Source organism: Lagopus leucura, unplaced genomic scaffold, assembly GCF_019238085.1.
Source record: "Lagopus leucura isolate 7727_CA_CO unplaced genomic scaffold, USGS_WTPT01 Super-Scaffold_73, whole genome shotgun sequence".
Taxonomy (NCBI): domain Eukaryota; kingdom Metazoa; phylum Chordata; class Aves; order Galliformes; family Phasianidae; genus Lagopus; species Lagopus leucura.
The window spans coordinates 18,800,469-18,816,548 of NW_024962252.1; the positions used below are offsets into that span (position 1 = coordinate 18,800,469).

General features: G+C 40.6%; 1 protein-coding gene across 2 annotated transcripts; it reads left to right on the plus strand.

The window, feature by feature from the left end:
* The first annotated feature begins 270 nt into the window (after nt 1-270).
* Nucleotides 271-15,390, plus strand: PTP4A1 (protein tyrosine phosphatase 4A1). 2 transcript variants are annotated; one of them, XM_042889357.1, is made up of 6 exons: nt 271-455; nt 8,931-9,481; nt 10,979-11,071; nt 11,378-11,508; nt 12,697-12,771; nt 13,786-15,390. In XM_042889357.1, the coding sequence occupies exons 2-6, from the start codon at nt 9,377-9,379 to the stop codon at nt 13,901-13,903; spliced, it is 522 nt and encodes a 173-aa protein (XP_042745291.1). In that variant the 5' UTR covers nt 271-455; nt 8,931-9,376; the 3' UTR covers nt 13,904-15,390. The 2 variants fall into 2 exon arrangements, with proteins under 2 accessions (XP_042745291.1, XP_042745296.1); XM_042889362.1 differs by having other exon boundaries at nt 8,934-9,481.
* Nucleotides 15,391-16,080: the final 690 nt, after the last annotated feature.

The following is a 16,080-nucleotide window of genomic DNA, read 5'->3' on the forward strand; positions in this document are numbered from 1 at the left end:
GCCGCCGCCGCCCGCTTCATTTCAGCAACCGGTTCGCGCCGGCCACCTCCGCCTCTCGGCGCCCGCCCGCCCTCGCACGGCCCTGCGGTGCCACGCCCCTAGGCTATCTAGCTCCCGCCCCACCCCGCGGGAGGCGCCTCTTATTGGCCGAGCGCGCCGCTCGTCAAGCCTGCGCGCCAGCGAGAGGCGGGCCCCGCGGCGCTAGTGCAGGAGGCGGCGCCCAGGCTCCCCCCGCTTGTGTCGCCGCGTCCGCTCCACACCAGCCGCAGAGCCGCCCGCTGCCGCCGTCGCAGCTGTATGCTCCAGCCCCGCTCCGCCACCGAACCCCCTCCGGCAGCTCCGCGGCCTCCAGCGCCTCCGCCTCCTCCTGGTTCCGCTCCTCCTGCCCCCGGCGGTGGCGCCCGCACCCCGGCTGTATGATCAGGCTACAGTCTTCAATGAGTAACCATATTCCTGTGAGTGCCGCCGCCCGCGCCCCGGCCCCTCGCCCCACTGCCCTTGTGCGCCGGCTGCGCGCTTCTCCCTTTCTTCTCCGTCTCCTCCATGTTGGCTCTTTGTTCTGCTACCTGGGCGAGCGGCGGGGAGCAGCCCGGCCCTCCCGCGTTGCGCCTCGCTCTCCCTTCCGCCCCGTTGCCGTGTCCGTCAACCGCCGCTGAGCGGCCCGTGCCGGCCCACGAAGCCGCTTCGTAAGCGTTCCTGGCGGTTGCGGCCCGGCCCGCCCCGGCGGCGGTCCCGAGCCCGTGGCGAAAGGCAGCGCCCGGCGGCGTTGGTCCCCTTGTCGACGGGAAGGCCGGGCCGGGCGGCGGCCGCGGGGTACAAGATGGCTCCACGTCGGGAGCCTGGCGGGAGCGTGATTCGAACTCGTGACCGCCGCGGCGGAGGCGCCGGTCCGGCCGCCCGCGGTGTGGCGAGGCGAGCCGGGAGTTCCGCGGCGAGCGCGGCCCTCGGGATTCGTAAGGATGGGACAAGCCTCGGCTTGCCCGCGGGTGCCTGGCGGTCAGGTGGCGCGGCGGGACGGCCGGGAGCCAAGCCTGGGAGGGAGAGAAGGGAGGAGGGAGGGAAGGAAGGGAGGGAGCGTGCGGGGAGGCGGGCGGTAGCCATGGCGGCTCGTCCCGTCCTGCGTTGCCCCCGGCCCGGCGGGCACGTGCGCGGCGGCCATCAGCGGGCTCTTTGTCCGCGCTGCGCCCGGTACGCGAGGCCCTTCTGCTGTGAGCATCCCGGGCAAGGACGAAGATGTGCGGCTGGACTCGCTGCTGTCCGGGTCTTAGAGGTCGGCACGGGAGGAGGTATTTATTTGCGAGTCGAAGTGGATTTTTCTGTACGGTTGCCAATTTATAGTTAGAAGCTCACGGATGTAATAAAATATTCTGATGGAACTTGTTTTTTGAGACATTTCTTCTTCCCCGGCTGTAGTACTCTACTGTGCCTCACCTCTGTGACCGCAGGGCACACGCAGCGTGCCTTAAAGAGCAACCGTGGTGAGGCTTGCTCACAGCAGGATGCCCTCCAAAAGGCAGAATGTGATCAGAACATACTTGTTATCAGTTACACGGCATGGTCAGGGACCATTTTGTGCGGGTCTGTCAGCTGCAGGCAAAGCAAATACTTAGAACTGATGAACACACAGCCCTTGTGCTACAGTTCCTGGTGTTCCTTACTGTTGCTGGAGACAGCTTCCAACGTGTCTTATCTGTGACTGCAGAGCTGCTGAAGCAGTGACTCAGAAGTATGAACCCTGTCTCCTTGTAACTTCATTACACTGTCAGATCAGAAAGCCTGAAGATGACACATAAATGTCAGCTCTTATTATTCCACTGATGGAGCAGCAAAGGGCTTTGAAAATTTCTTGCAAGATCAGAACTGTTTTAGAGGAGAAACGTGGAAGAGCACAGAAATGGCAGAGATGGGAGGAAATGTGAGAATGAGGAAGAGAACTGACTGACAGCTACAGCAGGGGCCAAGCAATATCGCTGTCTTAGAGAGGCTGAATGTCAGGCAGCAAATAAATAGAACTTATCCTGATCCGGTAACTCCACTTTTGTGAAAATGCTTTTGCTATGACGAAGATACGCTACGTAGTAATGCTGAGTCTGCCTCAGTGTGTAGGCAGTCTGTAAGAGAGCAATTTTTCTTAAAGGTAACTGGAATTCCCAAATAAGGGTAATGGTGAATCCTTGAATGAGTATGTTGTCATAGTTTTTAAGAAATAATTAAAGTCGGTCTGTAAGATCGGTGAAGAGGTAAAAGGAGGTCCGTAACTCTATACAGCTTTTCGCAGATTAAATACTTACTCTTTGGCACTGATATTAAATAGTGAAATGGAATAACTCTTTACATGCATATGTTTAAAACATAATGGAATAGGTTTTGAGTAGAGTGATGAGAAATATATAGTTTGCTGTATAAATGATGGAAGTGTTATGTCACTTTGAAACTGTTCTTGGCTTCAGATGCTCAAAAGATGCATTAGACAAAGGAGTGGAATGTTTTTTGGAATGTCTTATTTGCCCCAGTGTCTGTTAAGGCTTTTTCACATGTTCATTTGTGGTGCAAGTTAGGAGAACTCTGAAAACAATCGTGTCCTCTGTTTCATCTATGGAAGTTGTGTTGACTTGTTACACAGGAAGTTTTGAGATAATCTTTTCTTCCCCTTAACTACATACTTTAACCACAGGAAGCATCCTTCTTTTGCAGAGCGTGTTGTAGCACATTTGTGATAAACTTCTGGCATCTTCTGTTTGTGATATGAGTGTGTATTTTCTTACGTTAAGTGTTGCTTTCTCTGGTCTGAAGAGGATAGTTCTGTTGCTGTGGTTATCATAACAGAGGTATCGTGTATCCTGTAGATAGGAGGTGAATCTCATCAACAATCTCTAATGAAGGTGTGCTTTAACGTTATAGAGTGGCTTTGCTATTTGTACCCCTCACCTTCCCATTCCTTTGTATCTATCTTGGTTATCACCTAGGCTTTGAGTAGTATGTGAGGATCGGGGTATTTGCCCTCCTGTTTTATTAAAGGTAGACGTTTTCAAATTGTAATGAAATGTTTCTTCTAGTTCCCTTTTCTAGCTATGCCTCTGTAGGTTCAGTAGCTAAGTATCTAACTTCAGGAATATGATCCCACATAGTTGATTCTGGAGATAAATGTTTGTTCAAGAAGCAGGTGGATTGAGCAACTGTGAACTGTCTTACATGTGTTTTGAAACTGAAGTACCATGCAGCTGTGTACACAGGTGCTTCTGTTTTCATGCTTCTAAAGACGCTACCAGCCTGTGAACAAGAATATCAGTAGCATGGGATAGACTTGCATCTCTTCTCTGTATACATGTTGGTACCAATCTGATAGATTTTTCATAAGCAGTCTTTTTCAGACACAAGTGACTGTTTCAAATGAAGAACGGACACGTGAATCTGTTTGTCAATGGAGATGTATATTCAGCTTTCCGTCCCAAAGAAGAGTGTGAAATAAAGCTTTTCTTTACAAGATGTCTTCCTTTTGCTTGAATTTAATTTATTCTTTTTAATTTCTTCCAGCATGCGTGATAGATGGAGCAATCCTAGTTAACATGACTGTCCCTTATTGGATAGGATAACTTCTCTTAGTAGGGAGTTTTGATGTATTAACCTTCCTTATGTTTTCAAGTTTTTGCTGTAGTTGAGAGTCTAAAGGTAGCTTGGCTTTTTGTTACTAATAGAAACAGCTGCTTTGCACTTAGGTTGCTCTGAATGTAATGCGTCCTATTTATTTCCGTGGATACTGCAACACCTACCAGGAGCACAGTAACGCTTCGATAGAACACATTCTTGGCTACAAAACACAATTTTTTCAGCAGTCACCACCATTAGCTGTGCATTTTTACCAGCGATGAACAAGAGCCTGCATACAGTGCTTGTAAAAATCTGCACCAGCAGAGGTGATCCATTGTTTCACAGCTGCTATGGTGGTGTCTTTGCGAGGAGCATGTTGCCCTCATAGTCTGTCATTCGTTAGCACTAACAGCTGGTAGTTGGAAGGCATTCAATCTGGATTGTATTGTAGGATGGTCCAGCTGAGACTGGTAATATGGAGTTGGCATTATCATATTGCAGAAGAAAGGTTGTCTTGTTCTCTGGCCTGACTCTGGAAGTTTGAAATGATGTAGTGGTCATAGTTCATGGTTTGTTCAGTTTCCAGGAAATCCAGGAGAATCATCCCTTTCCTATCTCAGAAGACAGTGCGCATCACCCACCGAGGGCTGTTCTGAACTTTGACGGGAAATTCTCATGTTGCCAGTGTATACACTGATGTTTTGACTCCGACTTGTAGTGGTGGTGTTGGTCTTGCCATTAGTAATGATGAGATCCAGGAAACTCACTGTGTGGCTTATATTTGTTCAGTAGGTCCTGACAAACTTGCATGCAGTGTTCTTGTTCATGGGACCTACCTGGTGTAAACTTTGTACTCTTCCAGTGTGTCCACCATTATTTTCAGTGCATTGGAACCCATATTCAGCTTGGTTCACTGTTCTCTGGTTGTAATCCACTGATTAGTGCAAATGAGCTGATTGAGATGCTCTTGATTTGGTGATGCAGCAGCAGTACACGGTCACCTGGAGCGTGGCTTGCCTTTAATATTTCTGTTTCCACTACTGAAACACACTGCCCACCACCTCAGTGAGCTCACATCCGCTGTTTGGTCTCTATCAGCATTCAACAAGTGTTGATGTATATCAGTGGGTGCCACTTTTTCCCCATGGAGTAATTCAGTTGTGTGCTTTTGTTTTGTGTGCACTTCTGTCTGACATTCTGTCAAACTGCCCTTTTGCTGCTGTCTGTCACACAGCAACAAACTAATAGAATATTGGTGGGAAGGTTCAACCCCTCCCACAATATCACCAACGTCTGCATCTGATGTCATGGGCCAAGATAATAAAATAAGAAGTGTTACCTTTGGAGCAGCATTCATATCTCCAATATCTTTCAGTGTTCGTTTTCCTCAAATAATACTCAGTTTGAGATGGGAAACAGCAATGGAGTACTCAGATTAATTGCACAAACTGCTATTTAGTATCATTGTGTGTTAAACTTGTGTGTGCAATAGCATGGGCATTGCCATCTGCACAGCTTTATGCTTTCATATGCTAACTTGTTGGTTTTTCTTTTTTTTAAAGCTTACCTACCAAATAATAGTCTGAAAATTGTACTTCCAAGCCTCTTGCGAGTTGCTTAAGTCATTTGAATTCTACCTAAATACAAGGTGCTCTTAATTGCTACAGTAGTATTTTTTATAGCTCAATTTTTGTCTTGAGATCTAGTTGCTGAAGGTGGCTTTAGCCTTGTACTCCAGCTTAATGGTCTAATGCAAGTAGTGTGCCCATATACTTGTCTTTAATTTTCTTTTGACTGCTGGAACAGACCTAAACTAGGCTGGTAAAATCTCTTTTAGTGTAGTACAGCCTTTTACTACATCAAGGTATTGATCTAGGTATGGAACTTTGTAGCTACCAATGAGGAGAGAGAGAGAGAATATTCATCAAAGGAAAATGTGAGCTTTGTCTCTTTGTCATGCAGCAGCAGCTGTTGCCAAGGCAAACAGTGAGAATGAAATGCATGCGTAGTTAGGTCCTCAGTTCTTTGAGTTGGTAAGGTGCTGATGTGTCTAATTGAAGCTTGCTAAGCCAGTATTAAAGAAATTAATTAATTTGTAGGGGTTAATTGCATATAGAACTCAAACTTAACGTTGTGTAATGTACTTCAACTTTGTATTGTGGCTGCATCTGCTGGATGTGATTAACAATCTGCTTTAAAATGTAGGTGTTATGACTGCTGTGCTGCTTGCCTTTTGCTTAACCCCTGTGATGTATTTGCCTGGTGTTATAGTGAGTATTCGTAGTCGTAGATTAAGGGCAGCCAACGTACCAGATTGGGTAAAACCAATTGCTTCTTACCTACGCCAGTATGGGGTTGTGATGGCTTTCCCATTATTCAGTGTTTAATTAAAAATTCTTCATCTTGTTTTGAAAAACCTTTTCTGTACCCTAGTGACCGGGTTCTATTTCATCACTTCCTCAGGCTCACTTTGTGTTCTTCTTGTTTGTCAGCCTTCTCTCCCTTATCCTCTATTGGAGAAAATGTCCAGGCTTGCCTTAGAAGTCTTAAAAAAGAGATAATCATAAGATCTGTCAGCGCATGAGAAAAGCAGCGTAAGACCTTGTGCAGCTGTATCTGCTTAAAGCTGACTTGTGCTTCTCTGCTGTTCAGCTTCTTAAACTAATTAAAAGTGATTTTAAATAAACCCTCTTCAGTTCTTTCACTTGGTTGCTATTTTAGTTGTTGCCGAAATCTGAACCTAGGTCTCCTTTGTGCATCATCTGAACTTCTCCTGGTATGGTATGGCTGGTATGTCAACGATGATTCTTGAAATCCTTCACATTCTTCTGGTTACTGTTCTCTGCTGACAGAGGAATCCTTCTTGCTCCTTTTTTTCATACTTATTTCTGTTTGAGATTTGCTGTCTCTCAAGTTGCATCACAGATAATTCTGAAAAGTAAATGGCAAGCTTAACCCTTTAGTCCTCAAAAATGATGGTGATAGTACCTCTAGAGCGGCAGTGAAATGTGTGTGTGCAACTGCTCTAGTACTTCTATTCCCTTTCTGCTAAATTTTGTCATATTGGTTAGCAATTTTGTTTTTGAAACCATGCTGTGAGATGCATCCCTTAAAACTTACTACCAAGAAGTTGTCAAAGAACGTGAAAAAGATGACTGGAGATGTTTATAGGAAGCCTTGTGTGGTGCATTTCTGCTGCAATCTGATCTGGTAATGGTTTGTATCTCCCCTGTTAATGTTTCTAGAACTCCCTCTTCTGCGAAGGAAGGAAAGGAGCAAAGCCTGCAACATTGTTACCATTTTTTAAAAGAGGTGACTAAGAATTCCTGTTCTGCTAGGGTGCTCCATGGAAAAAGCTACAATTAGGTCGTTTGATCTCAACCCTTTGAAAAGGCAGATAACAGCAGGACAAGAGAAAATGGTTTTAAGTTGAAGGAGGAAAGATTTAGGTTGGATGTCAGGGGGAAATTCTTTACAGAGCGAGTGATGAGGTGCTGGAACAGGCTGCCAGAGAGGTTGTGGATGCCCTGTCCCTGGAGGTGTTCAAGGCCAGGTTGGATGGGGCCCTGGGCAGCCTGGTCTAGTATTAAATGAGGAGGTTGGTGGCCCTGCATGTGGCAGGGGGGTTGGAGCTTCATGATCCTTGAGGTCCCTTCCAACCCTGGCCATTCTGTGATCTGTTGTGGCTTCTGCTCAATGCTAAATATGGTTATTAATAAGGGGCCACTGTTGTCTTTGCGGCTTAGTGTGTGATCTGACTCCAAATCCTGGATGGCAATTAACAGCTGTGACTTTATTGCATGTAGCTTTTCTACTTGCCATTTTTGATAGTGTTTTAAGACATTAGCTGCTGTTGGGCTACCTTCTTATGTTTGGGCAGCTCTTCAGCTCAGGGTATTTGAGCATATTGCTACAGTGTAGTTACCATTTGATTGCTAGAAACTAGATTTATGAAGGCAAAACTGATACTGCTGTCTCCCAGCTTGGGGAAAAAAAAAAAAAACCACCTCATTAGATGCAGTAAGTCTGACAGCAGTTATCTAATGTTGCATGCTCAACCCATTCCTAAGGTATTTTGATGATGTTTTGATTGGACTTAATGCATGAATTCTTCTGGTGTTTAGAATTTGCTGACCAACATAAGTCAGTTTTTCTGCCAAGGAGATTAGTGTGATTAATCTGTGGGATTAGTGATGCTTCTTTCTAGTACCTACGTATATTTTGTGGACGTCTGGTCCAGCTTTTATGTATTTTCTGGGAAACAAAACTTGTGTGCTATTCTAATTCTTGGAAAGGAAGGACTTTCTGGGAGTATGAACAGCAGTACTAATACTGTTAGCCGGACACAGATCTAGCTCCTGTGCATAAGGTTCCAGAGCGCGTTAAAAAAAAAACATGTATTTTTGGATCATATACACAGCACCATCTGCAAATGAATACATAACTCATGGCAGTTCAAAAGCTATGATGATGAACTTCCTGGTTTTGCATCTTGCAGTACTGTTATATGCAAATTCAACCACAGCTGGGAATTACTGGGAAAGAATAACCTATTCAATAAACTTGCCTTTAAATTTTTTTTTAACTACAGTGTAACTGTTATCTTGATGTATTAATAAAGCAATGATGTCAAAAGGCAGCTAACACTAGATGAAAACTTCTCTGTCATCAGCCTTAAGTATGTGAAATGTTCTTCTAGAAATCTGTGTGTCTTGGCAGTCAAAACATGTTTAAAAGCTTTGCTAGGCCACACAGATTTTTGCATTTTATTTCAAGACTTCTCACACTCAATATTTTTTTCCTGGTTACCCTGTTCTTAAATTGATGATTTTTGAATGTAAACTAAGTCCATTACGCTAGGCTTTACAACCATTTTTTTTCCTGTATCAGTAGGCTGGTAGTTTTATATGAATGTTTTAAGTTCTGTGATGGTCAGCTTGAATATTCAAGGAATCTCATCCTTGCCTTTATGTAACCACTTCAGCTTGGTGTAGCTGTAGGTGTTGTGATGTGTCTTAATTCACAATGAGAAACATGCTGCAACTTGCAAAACTTGATACATTGTATTTGTGCTAGCTCTTTTGAATATTGAAATATTGGAAATATCAAATTCATTAGCATTAAGGCTTCCTTATCTGGCATCTTTCTATTTAATAATGTATATATGTTTTTCTTGTTAGAAAGGTAACAGGGTTTTCATGCAAGCCTGATTCTTTGATTTTAAAAAATAAACCTGCTGAAAATACTGTCTCTGCTTTCATTTTGTTCATTTTATAATGCTTTCTTCAAAGTGACCTTATTTCACATATGCTCATTGTATGTTTTTTCTTGTCTCTTTACAGCAGTTCTGTGGTGTTCTTGGTCACACATTTATGGAGTTTCTGAAGGGCAGTGGAGACTACTGCCAGGCACAGCACGACCTGTATGCAGACAAGTGAACTGTAGAAATTCATTACTACTCCACCAAGAAGCCCCCCTAAGAGTGGTTGACCAGGATAAAGAAGTATTGAATTGAAATTGGCAGAGCATTTAACAAAAGAATTCAGACCTGGATGGGGTAAACCTCAGTGCACTGCCTTTCTTTTGCCTCAGTATTACTGGATTGAAGAATTGCTGCTTCTTGTTAGGAGGTTCATTTCATTTCCCATTGCTCCCGACTTCATACTTCCAAGCACTGAGAATTTCACGTGGAGTATAGTGAAGTAGACTTCGGTTTCTCTACATCACTTCTATATTAGATTTTTTTTGAATCCTTTCACAATCTTGTTGCATGTTTAACTAAATTAATATGGCCCGAATGAACCGCCCAGCTCCTGTGGAAATCACCTACAAGAACATGAGATTTCTAATCACACACAATCCAACCAATGCAACCTTAAACAAGTTTATAGAGGTAAGGTCAAACTAGAATTCTTGTTGGTGTATTCTTATGCCTAGTATCTATTTTTTTTTTTTTTAACAAGTGGAAGCTGTACGAAGGGATACCGAGTGAGACAATGAACTCATTTTAAATAGTGATGCAATGCTTCACAAATCCACTGACAGATATACTCGGACTTTGGCCTTCACTGAGGCATGCTTCTGGATGTGAAGCACAGAAATAATTGTGTTATCTGCTATATAGTATGTTCAGTATGCTACTTTGGTGTGAAACAGGAAAGGTCAGGCATAGAAAAACTGAGATCTAGTAGCAACAGGAGATCTTATATAGATTCATCTAAAGTTGTATAAAATTCCCTTGCTCCTATTGAAGTAGTGATTGAAAATAATGATTCAGTGTACACTGTACACCAAAAAGTTAGGAACAAATGATAGAATTGCAGTATGCTTTCACTGCCTGTTTTCCTTCAATATTAGCAAACACTGGTTTTACTGTAACTTAAAAGAATTCCATGTGAGTCATTTGTACTTGGATGAAATTTGTGGTGGTATACTTACAGTGCAGTGTGACCTGAGTTGCTGAAATTGTTTCATTTTATGCTGCAACACTTTCCCATTTGAATCTATGTGTATTGGCATGCACTGCTAGTATCTGAATTTTCTATCTAAACCTTGCAACTTGCATGTTGGAAACATAAAATGTACAGTTGAGTGTATGCATATGATAATAACATCTTCCTCCAGGGTTACCTCTGTGTGAGGTTTGAACCTGTAATGCAGTCCCTCCTTAGTAACATTTAAGTTACTTCCATTGTATTTTATATGCCCATTCAGTCTGGGCTAACAATGTATGAGAAGCACAGTGAATTCATCTTTGTTTGCATTTATACCTTCAAAGCTAGATAGTGTGGTTAAGCTACAAGCATGTCCTTGGCAGTTGTAGTCTAAATGACAGGAGAATATGGGGAGAATGAAAAATTAGTAATCTGTTTTCCCATTTATGAGGCTTAATAGCAGAGTGGAAAGAGTTTTTCTTTTATCTTCTAGGTATAAAAATCCATGAACTGGAATGATTTACTGTTCTGTGCTCACCATTCTTATTAGTAAGATGTTTTAAAAGCTTCTAGTTTTAAGTAGAGCATTAGAAGAGGAAGATGTAAACTTCATTCAGGATGTTTTGAGTGAAGCATGTAGCTTTGCAACCTTGGAATCTGGCTGTTATTTTTTAAGAAGTAATCTTTCAGAGATGAATTATTTCACTAGTCTTTATCTGGAGCTAACAAGAAAAAACCTGACCATCTTAACCTTCAGATACTTTTGCAGAAGAGCATTAAGGTATCTGCTATTTGCAAGGTATTTTAGTTATTTCAGCTTTGTGTTCTGTACACCTGGCAAGCATTTCTATTAATTTATTTACTGAAACTTTTGGAATAAGTTAGCTTACTAACCTATTGAGAAAGTAAATAAATGAAGTCAGTTTACCATTAAAGCAGTTCTTTTCACTCCCTAGGAACTTAAGAAATATGGCGTTACCACAGTGGTAAGAGTGTGTGAAGCTACTTATGATACTGCTCCGGTGGAAAAAGAAGGCATTCAGGTTTTGGTAAGTAATGCAGAAACAGTGGTTTGGGGGTTGGTTTTTTAGTTGTTCCTTTGTAAACAAAACTTCTTATATGTTACATAGTCACCACCTTGATTCAATTCTGTAAGCGTATTCTAGCAGCTCATGTAAGCAAAAGCTATTCAGATCTCTTAGGGGTAAAAAATCCTGGAGTAAACTCTGTCATTCAATGAAAATAGGTTGAGAGGAATATATTCCTCACAGTGCTAATTTTTTTTAGAGAACTGTAAATTCTAATTCACATAGTAAAATTTCTATCTCTTTATATGTATTTATGTGTTCTTATAGGATTGGCCCTTTGATGACGGTGCACCACCATCCAACCAGATTGTTGATGATTGGCTAAACCTCCTTAAAGTTAAATTTCGTGAAGAGCCTGGTTGTTGTATTGCTGTACACTGTGTTGCTGGTCTTGGACGGTGGGTGAAATTTTAAAGATCTGTTCAATTGTCATTCGTGGTCAGACTTCTTAAGATTTAGTGAAAAAGTGTAGTTGGCAAATTTCAAAATAGTCACAGATCTAGTATTGGGAGGAGCTCACACTTAGAAGTAGATAAGATGACTGCAAATTGTTGCATGTAAAACATTAGACTTCTGAGCATTTTAGACAAAAGGTTATCCTGTTCCCACAGCTATCAAAGTACTAAGTGAAGTAAACAAATACATTCCTGTACCAAATTGATAAGTGTCACATTGGTATTTTTTGCCTTGCTGAAGTCTTCCTTTTCTTATGGCTTTATTGACTTTCATCTGTAACTTCCTTCTTCTATCCCTATTTCAAAGGTATTGCCAGTCTCTTAATAAGGATACAGTAGACATTAACCCCACCCAAGAAAGGTGTTTTAGTATATGAAGGAACAGCTTTCACCCATCAAGTAAAATGACGGGTCTGCTTCCCTCTCCCCCAGATTTGGTGGTTAAATAGTTGAGGAAAAGTACCTGATTTTTATCATGTAAGGCTTCTTAAATACTTAAGTATGTTAAAAAAAAATACTCAGCAAGCTTGTTACTAGGTAAACATATCTTTTGTTGCAGTGTAGTATGTTTCTTGTCCTCTGTGTGGTTGTTTCTTTTTTAAAAATAAAAAGCAGTGTAAATTGTTGTTATTTGAGTAACAGCAGCTCTCTCAGATAAGAGATGCTGTGGCAAGCAAGGAGGTCACCCCCTCACGGTAGGATGGCATGGAGATTGCATCTGTAGTTTTCATTGGATCTGGTTTGACCTCTTACTTTTATTTTGGGTTTCTCATTGCTTTTAAGGAGGGATTGTTTGTGGGAATAGAAACCCATGTGCAACTCTTGCCTGGAATTAATTGCCACTGAAAGTACTTGCATAATATTCCTGCTGTCCTTCCATATACTTCAGGTCAGGTGAATAAAATTAAGGTTAGCTAGAGCTGATCCCTGATTTTTAACAGAGGTGAATGGCTTGTAAGTGTCTGATATAATTGCCCAATTAATTTAGGAAAGTCTTCTGTCCTTATTTGATATTTCATCCCTGGGGAAGCAAAAAGCAGAAGGAGAAAGAAGTGGGAGAATTACACTTTTTTTCCCCTGTGTGTGAATTGGCAAATCCTAAACTGAAAACATTATTATTTTTTTTATTAGAGCTCCAGTCTTAGTTGCTCTTGCACTGATAGAATGTGGAATGAAATATGAAGATGCAGTGCAGTTCATAAGACAGTAAGTATGAGTTAATATCTGTTTCCAAGATTTAACTTGCCAACATATCTTTGGTCTTTACAGGGAATTCTGAATGCTCTTCTTGTTTGTTGTTTGTAAGATGAAATCTGAACCTTTTAACAAACTTTCTGAACACAGTCAGTGTTGTGAGACTTGTTTTGTGAAATGGGTACTTCAAGAGAGACAAAACACCTTAGAAACTAGGTTCTTTCTAATAGCTAGCACTCATTTACATTTCTGAATCATCCCTTCTTTTAATATATTGAAGTGTCCTAAACAATTCCCCAATTGTCTTTCTGGTAGAAAAATCAGAAAAATATTCTTTTATATTTTTTGTAAATCTATGCAAGTTGGATGAGAAAACAAGTAGTGCCAATGCCCTAAGTTTGTAGGCATCAACTATATCTTAAGAACACTGCATTGCAAACAAAAAATAGTAAAATACTATTTGCGTAATTGCCAAACGTGTAAGGCCTCAGATTGAGTTCATCTTGTGCACCTTAACAGGGTGGTGTGTACAAAATGAGAAATATGAAACTTCATATAAAATATAGGTCTTTCATGGACTCTTGGTTTGAATAGATCCAACAAAGATCCACTTCTGTATAGATGTGTTATAAATATAACTTAGTATTGTAGTATTCTTAATTATTTTAAGAGATTAGACAGATTAAGTTGTTTAAGGAGGAGATTGTCTCAAATCTCTCTGTAGCTTCCTTTTGAAGTTTTTGCTAAAGATCTTATGCAAGATCTTTGGCTTGTGTATATTAGGGGCTAAAATGCCATCTAAAATACTATGTGCTCCTTTGATCATGTGGTCCAATGAGGTATTTTTCAAAGGAAGCTACCACCCTCTTTTCTGGCACTTAGCTTTTAATTAGCCTTATTTTGGTTACAGTCCTGGTTTAATCGTGTGTGTTTTTTCAAGTGACTAAAAATATTTTTTCTCCAATGGATGATGTTATTTCACTGGGCAGTAGATTAATATTTTAAGATATTTCTTCTTCCATTTAGGAAACGTCGTGGAGCTTTTAATAGCAAGCAACTTCTGTACTTGGAGAAATACCGCCCCAAGATGCGCCTGCGTTTTAAAGACTCCAATGGTCACCGAAATAACTGTTGCATTCAGTAAAGCCCAGCAGCCTATGTTACTACTTTGGGATTAAAGGATGGAAACGAGAATTGAGCAGACTGCATGCCAAAGGCATGGATCTGATATTTTTAAGTAGTAAAGGAAGCTTCCATAGGAGTATTTAATAGGCTAAAAAGTTAATAGTAATGCAACTGTATTTAGATGAATATCCATCTGTTTGGAGACCTGATAAATGTTTTTGCTGTACCCTATTTCTGAGCTGTCTCCTTGTTTATTAATTACCAGTTGAAATATCCTTTAATCATGCCGTTGAGTCTTACCCACCTAGTTTCAACTACTAAAAATTGGGGTACTAAAATAAATCAGTCTGTAGAGAAATTAGGTGCCAAAATACTTAGCATATCAGCTACGTGTTTTTCCTTATAGATGGATGTAGTTCTGATAACGTAAGAACTACCAGCTTATCTGGACCTTACTATTTTTTTCTAGTCATTTCAATATTGAAGAATATGGCCTCTAAGATAGTCTTGCCTGCTCACTGTATGTTTTGTCTCCCACAATCGCACTAGAATTACCAGGATTTGCACAGTGTTTTTTTTTTTTTTTAAACTATGACTTACAGCAACTTTTTCCTCCAGTGTCTGTACTTTTCTGTTTTCTGACCTCTCCATTTTACAAATCATTACGCTCTGATTACTCATGTAGAAAATCTTTTAAATTGTACAGAAGCACACAAGTCTTTAATGTCTCCAGACAAAAAGCCTTACAGTAAAATTAATGTTGACACTTGATGTGCAACTTAACAGAGGGCCTAAAAAGGTTGGGAGGGGCTATTTAATATTTCTAGTAAAATGTTGCCTTTGTCTTGTGCAGGAAGTATAGAATATGCCCTTTACTTTAGTAAATATTTTTTTAAAACTTAGAAATGCTTTGTTATCGTAGCTAAAAATTCTTAATCAGAAAATTTCTGAAAAATCTTGTAGTTTCTTTTACTGTACCTATTGAAAGTTGTTTACCAACTATTGCTTTGTTGAAAGTGTGATTTTTTTTGTTTGTTTTGTTTTGTTTTTCCTCCTTGAGTTTCTGCTATGACTTGGGCAGACCTCTGTAATATTTTGTATGCCTTTCAAGCTGCGTAACTTAATATTTGGATACTTGATAATTTGTTTTATTATGTAATTGATAAAATGGTGATGTGTATTAATGTTAGTTCAACCATATATTTATACTGTCTTGGGAATGTGTGGTTATAGTTCTGTGGGAGAAATAATTTTGCCAGTGTTCACCAGCTTGTAAAATCTAGTGCGAGAGCTTAAACATCTAAATAAATACTGAAAAGCACTTACAAAGTTTGCTGAAACACTCATGATTCACTTCTTGTGTACTTTATTGGCAGTCTTATGGTGCCTAAGTTCTAAATCTATCCAGGCATCTTTTTTTTTTGTCTTCAAATCTGGGCCGGAGTGTCCCCTTTGCTGTAATGTTTGCTGTTTGTTTTACTCATAAATAAATGTGGACAAAATTAATAGTAGAGGGTATGGTATTATTTCTTTATGGAGCTTGCTTTTGACTTCTTTCCTCAGTACTAAAATAACTTAATTATTGAAATTCCTTGCAATAAATACAGAGGAGTAATAAAATGCTGCTGATATAAGTGCTCTCACGGCTTTATAGATGTATTTATATGTTATTGTACAATCCTAGACTGGTTTGGGTTGGAAGAGATCCCAAGGATTATCAGGTTCCAACCTCCCTGCTGTGTGTGGGTGGGGGGTAGGGGAAGAGTTCATAATGCTTCATTATCGAGGTAGAAACTTTAACGAGGCTTCTGAAGAATTGTTTCTGGAAAGGTATAGCCTCATTATAAAGAGCACTTTAAAATGTCAGTGTGTCTTGAAAAGGCCTGAAACTCGATATACTTTACCTTAGTTATGATTCTACACAGTAGTAAAATCTCTTGTAAGAGGAAATCAAGCTTTGTTTAAGTTTGTGTAAGTTTGTATACTAGTTTGTATTCTGAAGATACTATTTAAAAATCAGCAGTCTTGATGTGTTATATCTCAATCCTTGTGCTTCCACTTACCTACTTCCCTTCATCTTTTCAATTGCTGTAATCAATCTTAAAATTCCTCACATTGCAGTTATAATTCAAACTAAAATGACAGTCAAATCTGAAGTGTTCAGATAATTTTAGAAGTTGGGGGAAGTGAGGAAGT